The sequence below is a fragment of the Camelus dromedarius genome, chromosome 28 (genome assembly GCF_036321535.1).
Source record: "Camelus dromedarius isolate mCamDro1 chromosome 28, mCamDro1.pat, whole genome shotgun sequence".
NCBI lineage: Eukaryota > Metazoa > Chordata > Mammalia > Artiodactyla > Camelidae > Camelus > Camelus dromedarius.
In genome coordinates, this window is record NC_087463.1 from 18,395,584 (window position 1) to 18,411,629 (window position 16,046).

The 16,046-nt window shown below is 43.1% G+C and overlaps 1 protein-coding gene across 5 annotated transcripts in view; it reads right to left on the reverse strand.

The window, feature by feature from the left end:
* Window positions 1-219: 219 nt before the first annotated feature.
* The window catches only part of LOC135319531 (serpin B4-like), a 52,674-nt gene continuing 36,847 nt past the window's right edge, over window positions 220-16,046 (reverse strand). The window contains exons 1-8 of one of the 5 annotated variants that reach the window (XM_064480409.1): window positions 7,765-7,799; window positions 6,968-7,160; window positions 6,353-6,409; window positions 5,013-5,135; window positions 4,583-4,700; window positions 3,279-3,421; window positions 2,653-2,808; window positions 220-1,047 (exon numbers count right to left, since the gene is read on the reverse strand). In XM_064480409.1, the coding sequence (XP_064336479.1) occupies window positions 643-1,047; window positions 2,653-2,808; window positions 3,279-3,421; window positions 4,583-4,700; window positions 5,013-5,135; window positions 6,353-6,409; window positions 6,968-7,135 (1,170 nt within the window). In that variant the 5' untranslated portion in view covers window positions 7,136-7,160; window positions 7,765-7,799 and the 3' untranslated portion in view covers window positions 220-642. Of the gene's footprint in view, window positions 1,048-2,652; window positions 2,809-3,278; window positions 3,422-4,582; window positions 4,701-5,012; window positions 5,136-5,549; window positions 5,719-5,965; window positions 6,322-6,352; window positions 6,410-6,967; window positions 7,161-7,764; window positions 7,800-16,046 lie in introns of those variants that run through there. The other 4 variants (XM_064480410.1, XM_064480413.1, XM_064480414.1 and 1 more) reach the window with 4 other exon arrangements.

Here is a 16,046-nt window from a genome sequence, read left to right on the forward strand (position 1 = left end):
TGTCTTTTCATTTACTTAAGGATGGAATGCAAAGTTCTTAACATGGCTACAAAGCGTGCCATATTATGGTCCAGCCTACCTCTGCCACCTCATGTTCTACTCCTATTTCATCTTTTTCTTTTATATGATAGCATGTTTACAAATTGTCGTTCCTGTGTGGGGCAGGCCAGTTGCACTTTGTTGAAAATAAAGAAAGCAAAAAAGAAAAGCAACAAGTAATTTGAATAAGTCATTGTTTTATTGATATTGTATTTCATAAAATCAAAAATTTACACACATAAGGGTCCCACATATCACCTAAATTTAAATAAATGTGGGTATCTAGGTGAACGAATTTGAATAGTAGCTATAATTTTTGAAATAGCAGATATGATGTTTCAAATTTAGGTGAGGAGAGCATTGAAATACACTTTTATCATAGCTTGGACATTTTGTCCAAAGGGAAAATATCATAAAGTAGGCCAACATGTGATTGTAGAAAGAGAGAGACAGACAGACATGCTATTTCAATGGTTAGATTCTTAGTGGTGACCGTGAGGTTGGAAAGGGAAACACATCGAGGAGAACCTGTTGCTTCCAGCAATGAGTGTATCAGAAGGACTCTGTGCATGTGCCCCTAGGGCCGTGCAAGGGTAATCACATTTAAGGGGAAGAGACTCTGCCCAAGAAGAGGATGCTGTTGGTCTTGTTGTGTCTGATGAAGAACAGGAAAGCGTGATCACAATGGAAACGTTCATAATGTAATGCTGCAGTTTCACGAATTACTATGCCTGTGGCCGCTGCGGCCTCCGTGCCCTCCTCATTCACCTCCACAAAGGACTTGTGCAAGGCTTTAGACACCGCCAGCCTGTGTTTCCTGGTCATGCCCGAGAGGTCAGCATCCTGTGAACTGAAGGCATCCACCACCCCCAGGGCTACCAGCATGTCCTTGAGGTCATAGGTCTCTTCCACTTTGAACCGAGGTAAGTGTAAATCCACTTGACTCTTCCACATATTCTGTGAGCTCGTCCACTCTAATAATTTCTCAGCAGTGAGTTTATCTTCAAGCTAAAACGATGGAAAACAATAACATGGAGCCCAGCTTAACACTGGATTGTAACGTGTAGGGAACTTTTATCTTAACAGTAAGTGTAAGTACAGGAGATTCACTTCATTAGATTTAATCTGAGGAGGTAAAAGTAACATAGACTTGAAAATATATTATATAATCAAATAAAAGATCTTACATGTTCATGACTTAGCTATTTTTATCTATATGTGTACACATAATTAGTTATAAATATCTATACATGGTATATAGGTATAAATATATAAATATATACATATATGCAGCAACAGAATGATTAAATAAAATTATTTTGTAAAAGATGAACTGTTCAATTCTCATGCTCTGGATGTGTGACACGCCTCATTTTGAAAGACTTCTTTGTTAATGTCCTTTCCTTCATAAAATTTTACTTGTGCATTCATAGCTTACATCCTACTTTTGTTCTTTTCTCTTGCTTGACCTACTTGTAAACTTTTCCCGTAGAGATATATATTTCTCTAATCAGGTTTAAATTGTTACATGATACTTCATTTAATTCATACTCAGTGTATATATCTTTATTTAATGAACATCTATTTGAATTTACATTTACTGCGTGTCAATCCCTAAGCTAAACTACTGGTAATACAAACGTGTACCATTGTTCCTTGTTTAAAATTTTTCATTATTTTGAGCCACTTCTGTCCAAAAGCGTTTGCCTCATTTAGACTTGTTGCCATAGGCTAAATCCTAGAACTGGGGTTCCCGGGGTCCCGGATAATGGGGACCGCAGAGCTGGAGCAAGAGTACTCTGATGTTTGTTCACACTTATTGCCACAGGACTTGCCCCGAGGACTTCCGGTTGCCAGTGTCACTCCGTACACACTCTGAGTGTGGCAAGCTCACTGCCACGTCAGCGTCAGCAGCAGCTACTCCAGTAACTGCAGACGACCATTAACAGAATGTCCTTTATATGTAAGATATTGGCATTGTATATTGCCATTTTTACATATTAATTTTAACTATTATAACATGAGAATAGGAACATTCTCTAATTATTATTATTATTATTTTTATTATTATTTTTTTTACTGCAAGCAGTGAGGCTCTGAGTGACTTTTGGGCTCCTTGGAACAGAATAATTTAAAATCGAAAAGTGGGGATCAAAATAAATCTAGTTGCCCACAGTCTACAAAACTAAAATTTTATGTGACTTAGTATGCAATATGTCACCTGTGTTATTTCCATTTCCTTGTCTTGTTTGTGAATGAACTTGCAAACATTTCCATCTGTCCCCTACATGTGAGTGTTATTTTCCTGTTTAAATGAGTGGACTGGAATATATTGCAGGTTGTTATGGCTGCAAAACATTAAGGTGTGCGCCTAGGTACATAGTTTTGTGAACTGACATTCCATAGTTTCATCAGAATATTAATGTGACCTGTGATGGACAGAATTTCTATATATTCTTCCTATCATACTGTGATCCATAAGGAATTTTTTTATTTGTTTCTTCTGTGCTGGATCTCTGCCAGCCAGCACCACCAATGTATGAACAGCCTATTTTGTTTGCATTGCTAGGAATCGAAGCAAAAGTAGGAAGACTTGGAGGTACACGGCTTTACCTTCTGCAGTCCATCTACTTCATTGGGCAGCAGCAGCATCATGCTTAGCTCCTCGCCTTTGTACGGTATTTCCAGGATCTTGACTTGCATGTCCTCCAGGGAGGTGAAATTGAAGTCGTTGGTTTCTTTCATCATCTGCACAGATTTGCTTCTATCCTGCAAGAAATTAATGTGGAAACAAGTGCCAAGTGAACACAAGTCAAAAAAAAAAAAAAAAAAAAAGAGAATATTATTGAGATACCTAACCCATCCTCCTTCTAAGAGATGATTTGGGACATCTGTGAGTTACAGACAAGAGTTTCTATAAGGATCCCCAAGTAATTAAAGAAAAAATAATTACGTAAGGAAAGAGAGCCTTGACAAATTTGATTTTCTATGTGCAGTTGTACATTAATCATTATGTATGTATATTTCACATTTCAGCTAGAGCTGTATTATGTTATGAAAATAAATTATAAAGGGAGGGTATAGCTCAAGTGGTAGAGCCCATGTTTAGCATGCATGAGGTTCTGGATTCAATCCTCAGTACCTCCTCCAAGAATAAATAAATACATCTAATTCCCTCTCTTCATTAAAAAAAAAATAGAAAAAAAATTTTTTAAAAAGAATATAAGTATACACAATACCTTGCTCAGCCAAAATTTTTCCTCGACAGTGTTTTCTTCCTTAAATTTCCGGTGCCACTGCCCTTTGAAATAGATGGCGTTCACCAGCACCAGAATGGTGGAGCTGTCAATAGAATCGTTGAGAAATAGATCCTTGATTTTTCCTGCAAAGAAAGAAAATGGAAGGTCTTCCTGAATGCACAAGTTGTTTTTCTTGAAGATGCTTTGAAAGTTACAACTAATCATTAAACATTCACACAAGTCACCATATTAGGGACACCATGCCCAAAAGTTCATAAGGTGCCATTTCCCCGAGTCACCAGCCTGATGAAGGTACCCTCATGGAGACCCCTTCTTGTGACTGGGAAGCTGTTCAGTCTCTGTCTGTGGTGACATCCGTCATCTCACACTGAATGTGGATGAAGTGATTTCAGCTGATCTTTCCAGGATTCAATTTCCTCCCTCTCTCAATGTATCCTTCCTCCTGGTGCCCTCAACACCTGCTTTCCTCTCTTGTTTCATCCGATTTTGTTCTACTCTTCTTTTCTTAATAACTTCTCTCTTCCTTTCTTTGTTTCTTTCTTCCTTTCCTTCCTTTCTTTCCTCTCTTTCTTCCTTTCTTTCCTCTCTTTCTTTTTCTTCCTTCCTTCCTCTCTCTCTCTTTTTCTTTATGCCCTTTTTATCCCCCACATTTGACTCAGAGGAAATAGGCCTGAATGCTCTTCAGGATGAATGACATGGACCCTAACACCATTCCCCAGGGTGTCTTCCTCTTCATTCTCCACTTTGAATTGCTGTAGGTTTGACCTATAATTGGGATGGAGGTAGGACGTGGTTCAGAGGATGGAGACTTTGTCCAGACATCTGCCGTGGTTGGGGAGATGGCTGTGACCATCCCTGCAGGATGTGGGCATGGACAACGGGCCATGCAGCTCTGCGACAGGTGACAAGAAGGACGGTTCAGAGGAGAGCTGCTTGTTTCCCAAGTAACAAAGGATAAGGGAATCCTTTTAATATTGTCTCTAACTTAAAGAAAAAAGTGTGAAATCAAGTGAAGCTTGAGCCGAGACTTGGGATCCACAAAGACACTGCACCCCCAGACTCCAGCTGTGTTTCCAGGAGCTGGTGCTGGGTTCCCTCCTGGGTCCCCTTGTTTCTGTCCACATTTACTGGGACCATCCCACCATCTGCACGTCCTCCCCCATCCTCTGCAGTCTCATCTCACCCCTCTCCTGGCACCCCATGCAGTGTCCAGGTTGGGGGGCAGATCACACACCCCGGGGACTCAAAAGTGATTCTTAGTGAGTGACCCTCTCATAACGTACCATTAGTTTGTCTTTCCACCCAGGAATTAATCATCTTTCGACTTTCTTCTGGAGCATTCGCAAAATCCGCAGATTCCACACTGGCTAGGTACAACTTCTTCACATTATCCATGTATTCCTTTGACATGGGAAGGAAGAAAGGAGGAATTAAGAGTAATTCATGAGTAACTATGTAAGCATCCCCAAATTAAATTTTGCTCAGTCGTGAGCAGAGAGAGGACGTGGGACCATCCCAACCCCACTTCACTGGTGCGTGGTCAGGCTCTGGGACAACCCGCGGGTGGGTTGTGGTGCGGGAGCCCGATGTCCCTGGGGTAAATGCTCTCTGTGGGGGTCAGCCAGGCTCACCTGCCACTCCTCCCCCATTTGGAGACCGGGGGGCAGAGGACAGGATGCAAATGAAAGATGTGGGCAGGCCAGGGAAACTCACCTGAAGGAAGGGAAACTCCTTTCTGCCATAGAGCCTGTTGGCGACGTTCAGCTCATAGGCGTCGGTGGGTTTGTTTAATTCAGTCAGAAGCTTTTGAAAGTGATGATTTTCTGGATTTTCAGCCTTCAAACATCAAAACGAGAGCTCATCAGTTTCTCTCAATATAAATATTAAACCCACCTAAGTTTGTCAGATCTGTGCCTAAATTTTGGCACCCCCTCTGTGATGTTTGTCGTTATTCTTCAATTTTGGTGTATTTTACCTCAAATATCCTTCATAATCCTTACATTCAACCTTCTCGGAAATTCCTGCTGCTCTAACATACTCCAAACATTTCTCCTTTGAACCAGAGATGCAGCACCATTCCACTGCTGGCTGTGCCTTAATTGTCTCACAGTCAGATCTGGCTTCCCAGGTAACCCTAAGAGCTAGAACGAGACTGCATCCCTAATAGTCACCAGTGGTACAGGAGTGTCTAATTTGCATCATTTCCTATGTTGTGACATGAAGGCCCCTTGTACTTCTTGGTGGGATTACCTTCTAAGACCTACAGGTTGTGCTCAATGGCTGTTCACTCACGAGCACCACAGTCTGGGTGAGGAGCCATGTGTGGCGGGTACACTGCTATCGGCTTTCCATCAGCATCTCTTTATTTAGTCCAAGTGACATGAAATCAGGAAAGCTTGGATAATTAAAAAACTTCTCCCTGGAGAACAAATGTGCAGAGCCAAGATTTCAACTCAAGCCTGTCTGAATCCAGAACCTCTACTTGCTCTAAAAGTTATGGAGCATTTGGGCTGCACACCAGAACTCTCATTTAATCATTTTCCAAAGTATACTTGAACATATGGTTGCTCTTAATTTAATTTATGAGCTAAGTAAAATTATGTAATTTTAGTAATGTATTGTGATTACCATCATTATGTTTATTATATAATAACAGTATGTATCACCTAGCAGGCTTTTTGTTGTCCAGGCACTGTTGTCATGTTTTGCATGTGTTTGCATGTACAGCAGCAAATCTTTCATTGGGCTGAGGTCTCTGAGGCCCAGAGTAGTTGTATTTTGCCACGTTCCCCATTTGTGATCAGCAGAGCAGGAATTCGAAGCTACCTTTGGGCTCCAGAACACATGCTGTTAAGCAGAGGCTAATCACCTCTCAGGAAAACAGATGAATTAAATAAGTATCTAATATGAAATGAGAAACAATCCGTCCCATCTACTTTGCTTAAGATTCCCCTGAAAATACACTTTTCTCCGTTTATCTGAAATTCCCAGGGTAACCTGTGACCGTCTCGGATGTGTGACCTCCCTCAAGGCCCAAGTGCCCTGGGACTCACGGGATCCGCTGTGGCTCCTGCTGTTGGGTTCTCTGTGACTTCCTTAAAGTGAAGGGCCTGCAGGAGACAGGAAGTGGGACGAAGAAGCTTTACTCTAAAGACCCACCTTCATCAAAGAAAGACAGAGGAAGAAAGAACCGAAGAAAACAAACAAAACAAAAGCCCAAAGCAAACTAAAGTAAAAATCAATAAAGAAACAAAGACTTAAGAACAAAGTAAAGCAAAGTGTAAGCATTTTGCTCCTTGATGACACAGCAAAGCGGGCTGATCACCAGCCACTTCAAAGAATCCTGATTCATTTTCACTCACTGCAGAGGGAGCACGCTGCCTCCCACGGAGTTTGGTCACTGTGTCACTTCTACCTGAGCTCTTCCCCTCTAGTTGGGGGGCAGTTGTAGGGGTTCATGTGGGTCCCAGAGGAGGGCTGGGCTCAGGGAAGTGAGGGGGGGCACTGGGGGAGACGTGTGTCCCCCACCACCCCGGGCCCACCCAGTGACGCGGCTGCTTGTGGCTCTTTGTGCGAGCCCTGGGGACAGCCAGATCTGGGACCATCTGCACACAAGACAACAGACGGACCAGTGCCAACTGTTCCAGGTAAAGGAAGCTGCCACCTACCTTCTGAAGTTGTGCAGCAGTGTTTCCTCGGGACCCCAAGTAAAGCATGCCAAAGGCTGACATGATGCTGAGCGGGGAATAGAAGATATTCTTCCCTCTTGATCTCTGTCTGATCTGTTCGTACAGATCGACTGCAAAGTGGCTGATTGGTCCACTGAGTGAATCCATGGTGTCTTGACGCTGTCGGGAGCTTCTGGAAAAGCATGTGACATTTTGTAATGACTTTGCTGAAGGGAAGGTTAGTCTATAATTTTCTTAAAAGTCATCATGCCGTGTATATGGGTTGTGGGATTCTGGTAACTAATGTTTATCTTCTTTTTACTTTTCAAGCCTTTTAAAGTGTACTTGTGTACATTTCATCATTAGAGGAGTATGGAAATTAATATTTAAAGACAACTTTTGTGAAAAAACAAATAGACTTTTATCTTTCCATCCTTGCTGACTGTACTAAGACTGGGTAGAAAATGCATTGTAACAGGTACCGAGACAAAGACTGATGTGGTGACATGCATCCATGTCTCACGAGGCACTTCCCTGATTTTTTCTGAAGGATCTGTGGGTGCCAGACATGCTACCCCACGATCCCATGTGCTCCTAATAGATTATTTGATTCTTTTTGGAAATAAAGAAGTTTCCTAAAGAGTAAATCAGATGACAAAGGCGTTTTCCTATTGCCCTGGCAGAGTAAATAAAGTACAATCAGACAAAATGAAACAGACCAATGAGACGATGCACATCATTGTTATCACTTTCAGAAGAGCTCCGTGCAGTGAAGCAGCGCTGCTGGCAGCCCTTACCTGTGATCCTGGAGGAGGCAGAGGTGGGCGGGGAGCCTACGGCGTCTGCGCGGTGAGCGGTGAGATGGGAATATATAGCTCCCTCTTGCACCTCCCACTGCCCAGAGCAGCTGCAATTTCCAGTAAATCAACCTTTGGTTTCTTCACCAGGCTAACCACCAGCTTCCTGAGTAACAGTCACCTTCCTGAGGTGAAATCTCCATGAGCAAAGACAAGATTATTTTTTTAATCCTGTATTTCCTTTTCAGCAGCAGAAATTGGGACCTGCAATCATTGGCTCATAAGAAATACATGTAGCTGCCTTTCTATTACCAATGAGAAAACAGTTATCTCCAACGCCTTCCCATGATCCGAGCCACTACCCACAACCAGAAAGAACCCTTAAAATTCTTTCTTCTCTTACACATTGAATGTCTTTATGGTCACTTCAAATGTAAACAATTAAAAAGCTTATATTTTGTATTTTATGCTCTGAAAGGGTTTTTTTCAGAGATCGAGATCCTTCAGAATTATTCTTTATAACCAGAAAATAGCTTGAATTCTCAGCGTAAGAGATAAGGACGAGGTGTCTCAGCCATAGATGGAGAAGAAGCATCATCTGCCTTCCCTTAGCGGCTGGACCTTGGCAGTGGTCCTCCCGGTTGTGCCTCTTGCAGCCAAGCCCAGTGTTCCCTGATTTCTGAGTTCAGAGGGAGGCTCATTTCCCTTGCAGCGTTAACATGTTCTCAGTGAGAAGAACCATGGATGCCATCAGGAGCCAATTTGGTGGCAGTATTCTCATTTTTACACAAAGATGACACAGAAAAATAAATTGTTTGAGCTGCAGGATCACGACATGTCTTGGTCAGTGTGCCCCTGAGCACACCGGCTTCAGATTCTTGGTCTGGACAACAGAGTCTAATGCCTGAGAGAAAAAAGAGGAAAAAGTGTTCTTTGAATGCCATGGTTACGTGCCTTGTCACTGAAGCCTCAGTGTCTTCATGTATCTGGTGTTTCGGTAGCAAAATCATATTGCCTTTTACTGCGTGGGGTAATGTCTTCACCCCTTTCCGTCTTCAACACCTTTTGAGGCTGGTCCCTTTGTTTTCCCCATTTCACAGATGACAGAATGAGGCACAAAGTGGTTGAACTGAAGCCCAGGTTTCTCTGGGTCATGAATTGCACAGGCGAGCTGTCCAGGCAGGTAGCTGGCTCAGAAGTTAGACACACTGTGGGCTTAAAATGACATTTCTCCTCCTGTTTAAATGGAAGCCACCTGTCTCTTCTGCACTCTCCAGAGAGTTAATATCCTCCCACAACATCTGCTGGAGCGGGACTGGGTCAAACACGAAAGCCCCAGAACCCTCCTCTGTGGGCCCCAGAGTCGCTAGGAGGGGAGGCTGGGGCTCAGACACTCCTCTAGGGCTCCAATCAGAGACAACCAGGAGCAGGGAGTTGGGGATGGAGTTGGGATGTGTGTGACTTAGAGAGAGGACCAAATCCTGCCCACCCTCCATTCCCCCAAATGGCTCCATCCAGCTGGATTTGGAAGAAATGAGTAACTCTGAGAGGGACTAGAGGTGGACAGAAGTAAGTGTGTTTTTTCCCCGGAGTAGACTCTACCCTGAGACACGACAGTGGCAGGGGACAGCCTGTATGTCCAAGGCTTATGGCCCAGGATCTCCCCTATCACCAGATGTGGGAGGTTTGGACAGCGGACTGACTTTCCAAGTGGGATATCATGCACATACAGTCAGCTCTCTATATCCACTGTTCCTGCATCCGCAGATTCAACCGATCAGTTGGAAAATACATGTCAAGAAAATTACAGAAAATTCTAAAAAGCAGAACTTGTGTTTGCCCCACTCCAGCCACTATTTTACATTGTATTCATAATTATTGATGTACCTTTCCCATTGTCTGAGGTATTACAGAAATTGAAGGATGATTTAAAGCATAAAGGAGAATGTACATAGGCTTTAGGGCATTTTATACAAGGCCCTTGAGCATTCATGGACTTGGGAATCCTGGGGTGTCCTTGATCCAGTCCCCCATAGGTCCCCAGGGACGTCTGTATTGTAAGGTTCACCACTTAAAAATGTGCAAATCACTGGTGTTTTGTACCTTGATTGGGCTGTGCAACCACCAGCACGATCTGATTCCAGAGCCATTTTATCACTCCCCAAAGAAAGTCCTTCCATAGTTCTCCCTTCTCCCCCAGTCTCTGGAAACCACTAATCTGCTTCCTGTCTCTGTGGGTTTATTTATTGCGGATATTTCCTGTAACTGGAATTGCAGAGTATGTGACCTTCTGTATCAGGCTCCTTTCACTTAGCATAATATCCTCAAGGTTCATTCATGTTGGAGTATAAATTGGTGCTTCATTGCTTTAGAGGACTAAATAGTGTTCCTTTGTATGATATACCACTTTTAAAACAAATCCGTTCATGTGTGGATTACTTTGGGTCTTGTGTAGCCTTGTGAGTTAGGCTGACATAAACTCTCATGTAGACATTTCAGTGTGGACCTATGTTTTCACACCTTAGGCATATGCTTAAGAGTGAAATCTCTGGGTCTTTTGGCAAGTCTATGTTTGATTTAGAAGAACTGCCCGAATGCCGTACACAGCCGCTGCCCCACGTTACATTCCCACCAGAATGCGATGAGCGTCCGGAGGCGTGAGTTCTGATTCTCTGCACCAGCCCCGTGACTGTCGACGGTCCTGTCGCTGAGTCTCTGTCTCTGCACGTCACGCATTCTCAGGAAGTGTCACCTACAGTGAGGTCCCAGAAGCCCAGGGGACGGAGACACGCTGTGAAGGGAGAAGGGATCTGTCTTCTACAACTGAAAGCTGTTTCTGCCGATCCCCCTGCCCCCAGGCTCTGCTCTTCTTAGGTCGCCTCTGTCTGTGGGTATAACACCTGAATGGGACTGAAGGAAAAAGACCCCTGAGCTGTGATTAGGTAAGGCTGAGGGAGGGTGTAGAGTATTGAGTCTTGATGAAGAGGTCCAAATCAGAAGGCAGTGGCAGGAGAGAAGTCCTTGGATGAAAAACTACAAACAGAAGGACCGGGAGCTTCTGTTCAGGGTTGGGCCGCATGTCACCATCACAGAGCAAGTGGAGGCTGTGAGTGGGAGGGGGATGGGTTTCTTTGGGCTCAAAGAGAAAGAGGCCCGACCCTAGAGGAGCAGAAGCAAGAAGCTCAGCCTGGAGCATGAGGGAAACGTCGGGGGACAGAGCAGCCCAGGTGGAGTATCGGGAGTTCCTGCCTGAGGCTGATTCGCCCTGTGGCTGAATCACGCAGGTTTGTCATGCGGTTTGTCTTTGAGAAGAGGTGTTGATTGCTAAGGACCAGGAATTTGGTTACATTGAAAGAGAGTTCATTTAAATATGAAACCATGTCATACTTCTCCACCAGTCCTGGGGTTGAAAACTGCTCCTGGCAGGTAATAGATGAGTTATGACACGCTGATGTCGTACAGCGTCACAGAAGACTCAGCAAGTGTCACAATGGTTTCCAGGGCGGTACTTGCCGACCTAAGCCTTTTGTATTTTCTGCATATGCACCGACATCATTGTCTCCAAGAATCCAGAACCCAATAAAACTTAAGGGGAAATTACCCTTTCAGGACACACCCTGCTGTTTCTTATACCTTTACAGGTTGGTGAAGAAATATGTCCTGTCTTCCTAAACCTTCCTTCCTTGTGAAGGGCGGGAAGATTGTCAGCGTTGTTAAGTTGCACAACCTAGGAGGCAACTCCCTCTTCTTTGCTTTACCTTGGCCTTCCTGTCAGCTGCCAAGGAAACTACTGCAGCTTCCTCCTTTTCCTAGGACTGTCCCTCTCCCTCCTTGTTTGTCTGAAATAACTGTATGTCTCTTGATATTTTCTCAGCGGTAGCCTCTCAGTCCTCTGTTTTATACTGTGAAACCGCAAAATATTGTTCCCACTGCCTTTTCTAGCCAATATCCCAGTGTCCCTTTTAAAGTTTCTGGCCATGCAGGTAATTTACCAGGTTCCCACCTACCGTCTTGTAAGTTACTCCTCAATATTCACTCATAGACGGTTGCCTCCCCATCATTTATGTGGTGCCCTTCATCCCAAAGGCTTCTAGTTTTCTGGGTGAATTCAAAACTTTTCTTATAGAGGCAACAGATGGAATCCATGCTCATTTTATTTTTTTCAGATTTTTTTAAACATTTTTTATTGAGTTATATTCATTTCACAATGTTGTGTCAAATTCCAGTGTAGACCACAATTTTTTCGTTATACATGAACATAGATATAATCATTGCTTTTTTCTCTGTGAGCTACCATAAGATCTTGTATATATTTCCCTGTTCTATACAGTATAATCTTGTTTATCTATTCTACATTTTGAAATCCCAGTCTCTCTCTTCCCACCCCCTGCCCCCTTGGCAACCACAAGTTTGTATTCTATGTCTATGAGTCTGTTTCTGTTTTGTATTTCTGTTTTGTGTTTTTTAGATTCCAAATATGAGCAATCTTATATGGTATTTTTCTTTCTCTTTTTGGCTTATTTCACTTAGAATGACTTTTCCAGGAAAATCTATGTTGCTGCAAATGGCATTATGTTGTCAGTTTTTCTGGCCTAATACTATTCCATTGTATAAATATACCACTTCTTCTTTATCCAGTCATCCACTGATGGACATTTAGGGTGTTTCCATGTCTTGGCTATTGTAAATAATGCTGCTATGAACATTGGGGTGCACGTGTCATTTTCAAGTAGGGTTGTGCCCAGGAGCAGATTCCTGGGTCATAAGGTAAGTCTATTCCTAGTCTTTTGAGGAATCTCCATACTGTTTTCCACAGTGACTGCACCAAACTGCATTGCCACCAGCAGTGTAGGAGGGTTCCATTTTCTCCACAGCCTCTCCAGCATTTGTCATTTGTGGACTTTTGAATGATGGCCATTCTGACTGGTGTCAGGTGATACCTCACTGTAGTTTTGGTTTGCATTTCTCTGATAATTAGTGATATTGAGCATTTTTTCATGTGCCTATTGATCATTTGTATGTCTTCCTTGGAGAACTGTTTTTTTAGGTATTTTACCCATTTTTGGATTGGGTTGTTTGTTTCTTTCTTATTAAGTCGTATGAGCTGCTTATATATTCTGGCGATCAAGCCTTTGTCGGTTTCATTTGCAAAACTTTTCTCCCATTTCATAGGTTGTCATTTTGTTTTACTTATGATTTCCTTTGCTGTGCAGAAGCTTGTAAGTTTCATGCTCATTTTATTTTACATCACTGTTGTAGTTGAATCTCTTCGTTTGTGAAAATCGTGTCGAGTTTTTTGTTCTTTTGTTAATTGGATCCATGATGTTTCTTACCTATTTGAATATATTCTTTCTATACAGCAATATTAATATAAAGCAATATTAATTATTGTTGGTGTTGGTGTCCACAGTATTAATGAAGATGGAAAATTGTAAAAGTATAAAGAGATTTGATTCCCTAGGACAAAGATGTGCTGGGAACTTTATTTCCCTTCTCCAGTTTCTCCCTTCACTCTCTCAACCTCCTGTGGCCCCTGGTGGCAGAGATGCACAAGACATAGTCAGGGTCCTTGTCCTCTGGGGACATTGCATTTGGTCAGTGGGAGGCAGCAAGGGAAGACTCCCAGCTGGATATGGTAGGGAGCTTGGTCACTCGACTTCTTGTCAGCTGGGTTGTTAAGGGGTGGCTGACATTCCTTACCAAAGGCCACAGGTCTTATTGGGCAGCCTTTTCTGCAGCTACAGCCACTTCCTCTGGATTTTGGTCACCATACCTGCCTTTGCCCTCCAGGTCCTGGGGTGGCACTGTCTCCCTGCTTTTGCTAGACCTGGAATGCTTCACCTATTCTCCATCTATTCTCTTAGCCCTGACCAGACATTGTATTGTCCCTTTATTATTAATCTTCCTTAATTACCCATTTGACTGTGACATTTGATAGACCCTTGACTAGTACAGTGAGTAAGTAGCTTTAGGAAAGACATCTTCAGATGGAATTTGAGGATCGAGTTGCTCATGTATTGAGAAGCACCTGCTGAGGGGAAATGGGGCACAGGTGTATGGCATGTAGTAGCATCAAGTGGTTAGTGATGGAGGGAAGACAGGAAGTGCAGGTGGAAGACAGGTGTTGGGACATGCATGGCTGTGGTGCTCAGCTGTTATAGTGACAATGATGATTAACATGATTGTGGGATCAGCTGCTTTCTTGTGAAGGGCATGGGAAAGTCATCCAACAGAAATCTGAAGATGATTTTTTTATGAATCTTAAGAAGTAAATCTTGACAAGTATATATGTTTGCAGTAATAAGATGCTTAATCTTTCTCTGTAAGGAAAATATAATTAATGTAAACATGAGATTAACACCAGGAATGCTGAGAATTCTTAAACCTAAGGATTGGTGTTTTGCAGAAGTAGAGAAGCTGTATGAAATGGTGATGAAAATGTTAGTTATTACAAGCAACTTGGTAACCCTTGGTGATATTTGGTTAAGAGTCAGCAATTCTCTATTTAAACCTGAGACCTGGATACCCTCACATGTGGTGCTCAGGGATACGTGTATTGAGGGTTAATGGCAGTACTGTCAGCAATGGTAAGAAGTAGAGAAAATTATGACATTTAAAATGGAAGAATAAGGAAATCTAATTACCATGGGTTGACACAATAGTATATCTGACAGTGCTGAACAAAAATGAATCAGATATTCATGATTGATGATTCAAACATAATGTTCAGTGGAGAAAAATGCACATTGAAAACAGGTGCATGACTATCTTTGTTGCTTTGTGGGTGGGGAAAGTGGGGAGACTGGCCACTGAACTGAAGTTCTGGGGCAGGAGGGGGCTTGCTCACTGGGGGTCCCACGACACCCACTTGTGACAGGGCAGCTCTGAGAGCCGTCTGCTGTCCATGTGGTTTGTTGCAGAAACACTGACAACATCTGTGGTTTGTCCTTTCGGGCTGAGGTTTACACCACGCGTGCAGATTCCCCATCTATTTCTGCATCCACTGTGGCCTCACCCCATTACACCTCTCAGTCTTTCCTGCTGAAGCCTAGCAGTGACTCCCTGTTAGCCCCCGAGAGTCCCCCTTTACAGTGAATTTTTGAATTATTTGTCACTTGTTGACTCCTCTCCCTTGGATGCTACCTTCGGGTCTCCTCCACATCTCTGGCTTTCTGTCTTGCACTCCCTCTCCACTGCCTCCCTTAAGTGCAGGCTCTTTGCTTTTCCTGGGCGCCCACCGCAGGCAGGCCGTCTGTGCTTACCTGGTCATCTAGCCACTGTAACAGCTTCAATCCAGGCGGTCCCTAGTCCATTTCCCTCACCTTAGGGCCCCTCCTTTCCCTCCCTCCCAGCTCCAGGCTCCATCCCTCTCTGACGTCTCCCACCTCTACTGCCATTCACACAGCCCTTGCTTCCTTTTAGCTTTGGATTGATACCTAAGATTTGCATTGATTGATATCTTCCATGAACGAAGGATTGATTAAAGTCCTCAGGTAAAAAGTATTCTGTAACTTGTCACCTTATCAATAAAATGACACTACCTCCCCCCTCTTGTGTTATGGGGCTCTGTTACTGTTTCAGTGGAATAAGTGTGCTTTTTGGACACAGAGAGATTTTTTTCTTCCCGCATCTATCAGTAGCCAGGAATAACGGATTGTTGTCTTTGTACATTTTGATGAATGCTTCTTGAAGATTCAATTTGAATTTAGCAATGGTTTTATAGTATATGTGATCATATTTTTCTAGCTTCTTCAGTGATCCATTCTGTATACAGTGGGTCCTTAGTTACTTCGTGTGACTTCGTAGTGGGTTAAGTGAGGGGTCTCTAACACAGCGCTGGATGCAGGGACTCAGTGACAAGGGAGGTGTGCCAAGTTTCCCTTACTTTTGGGTCAGAAGTGATTTCCAAAGCCTCATGCCCTAAACCAAACTCTGAGACCATCTCATCACCATAAACTTGTCATCTTATTACCTCTGGAACCAACCTCTGTGATCCAAGAAATGATCTTGGTTTTAAGATGCATCTCACCCGGCCTGCCAGGAGCAGTGTCGTCACGTCCCTCAGTTTCTCAGTTGTTCAATATAAAATTTTACTGACCACAATGCCATGAACCTGGAAATCAACAACAGAGAAACAAAGGAGAAAAAAAGGAAAGCATGGAGATTAAACAATATGTTATTGAAAAAACAATGGATCAATGAGGAAATCAAAGCTGAAATTAAAAAATACCTTGAGACAAATGATAATGAAAGCACAACCACTCAAAACCTATGGGACACAG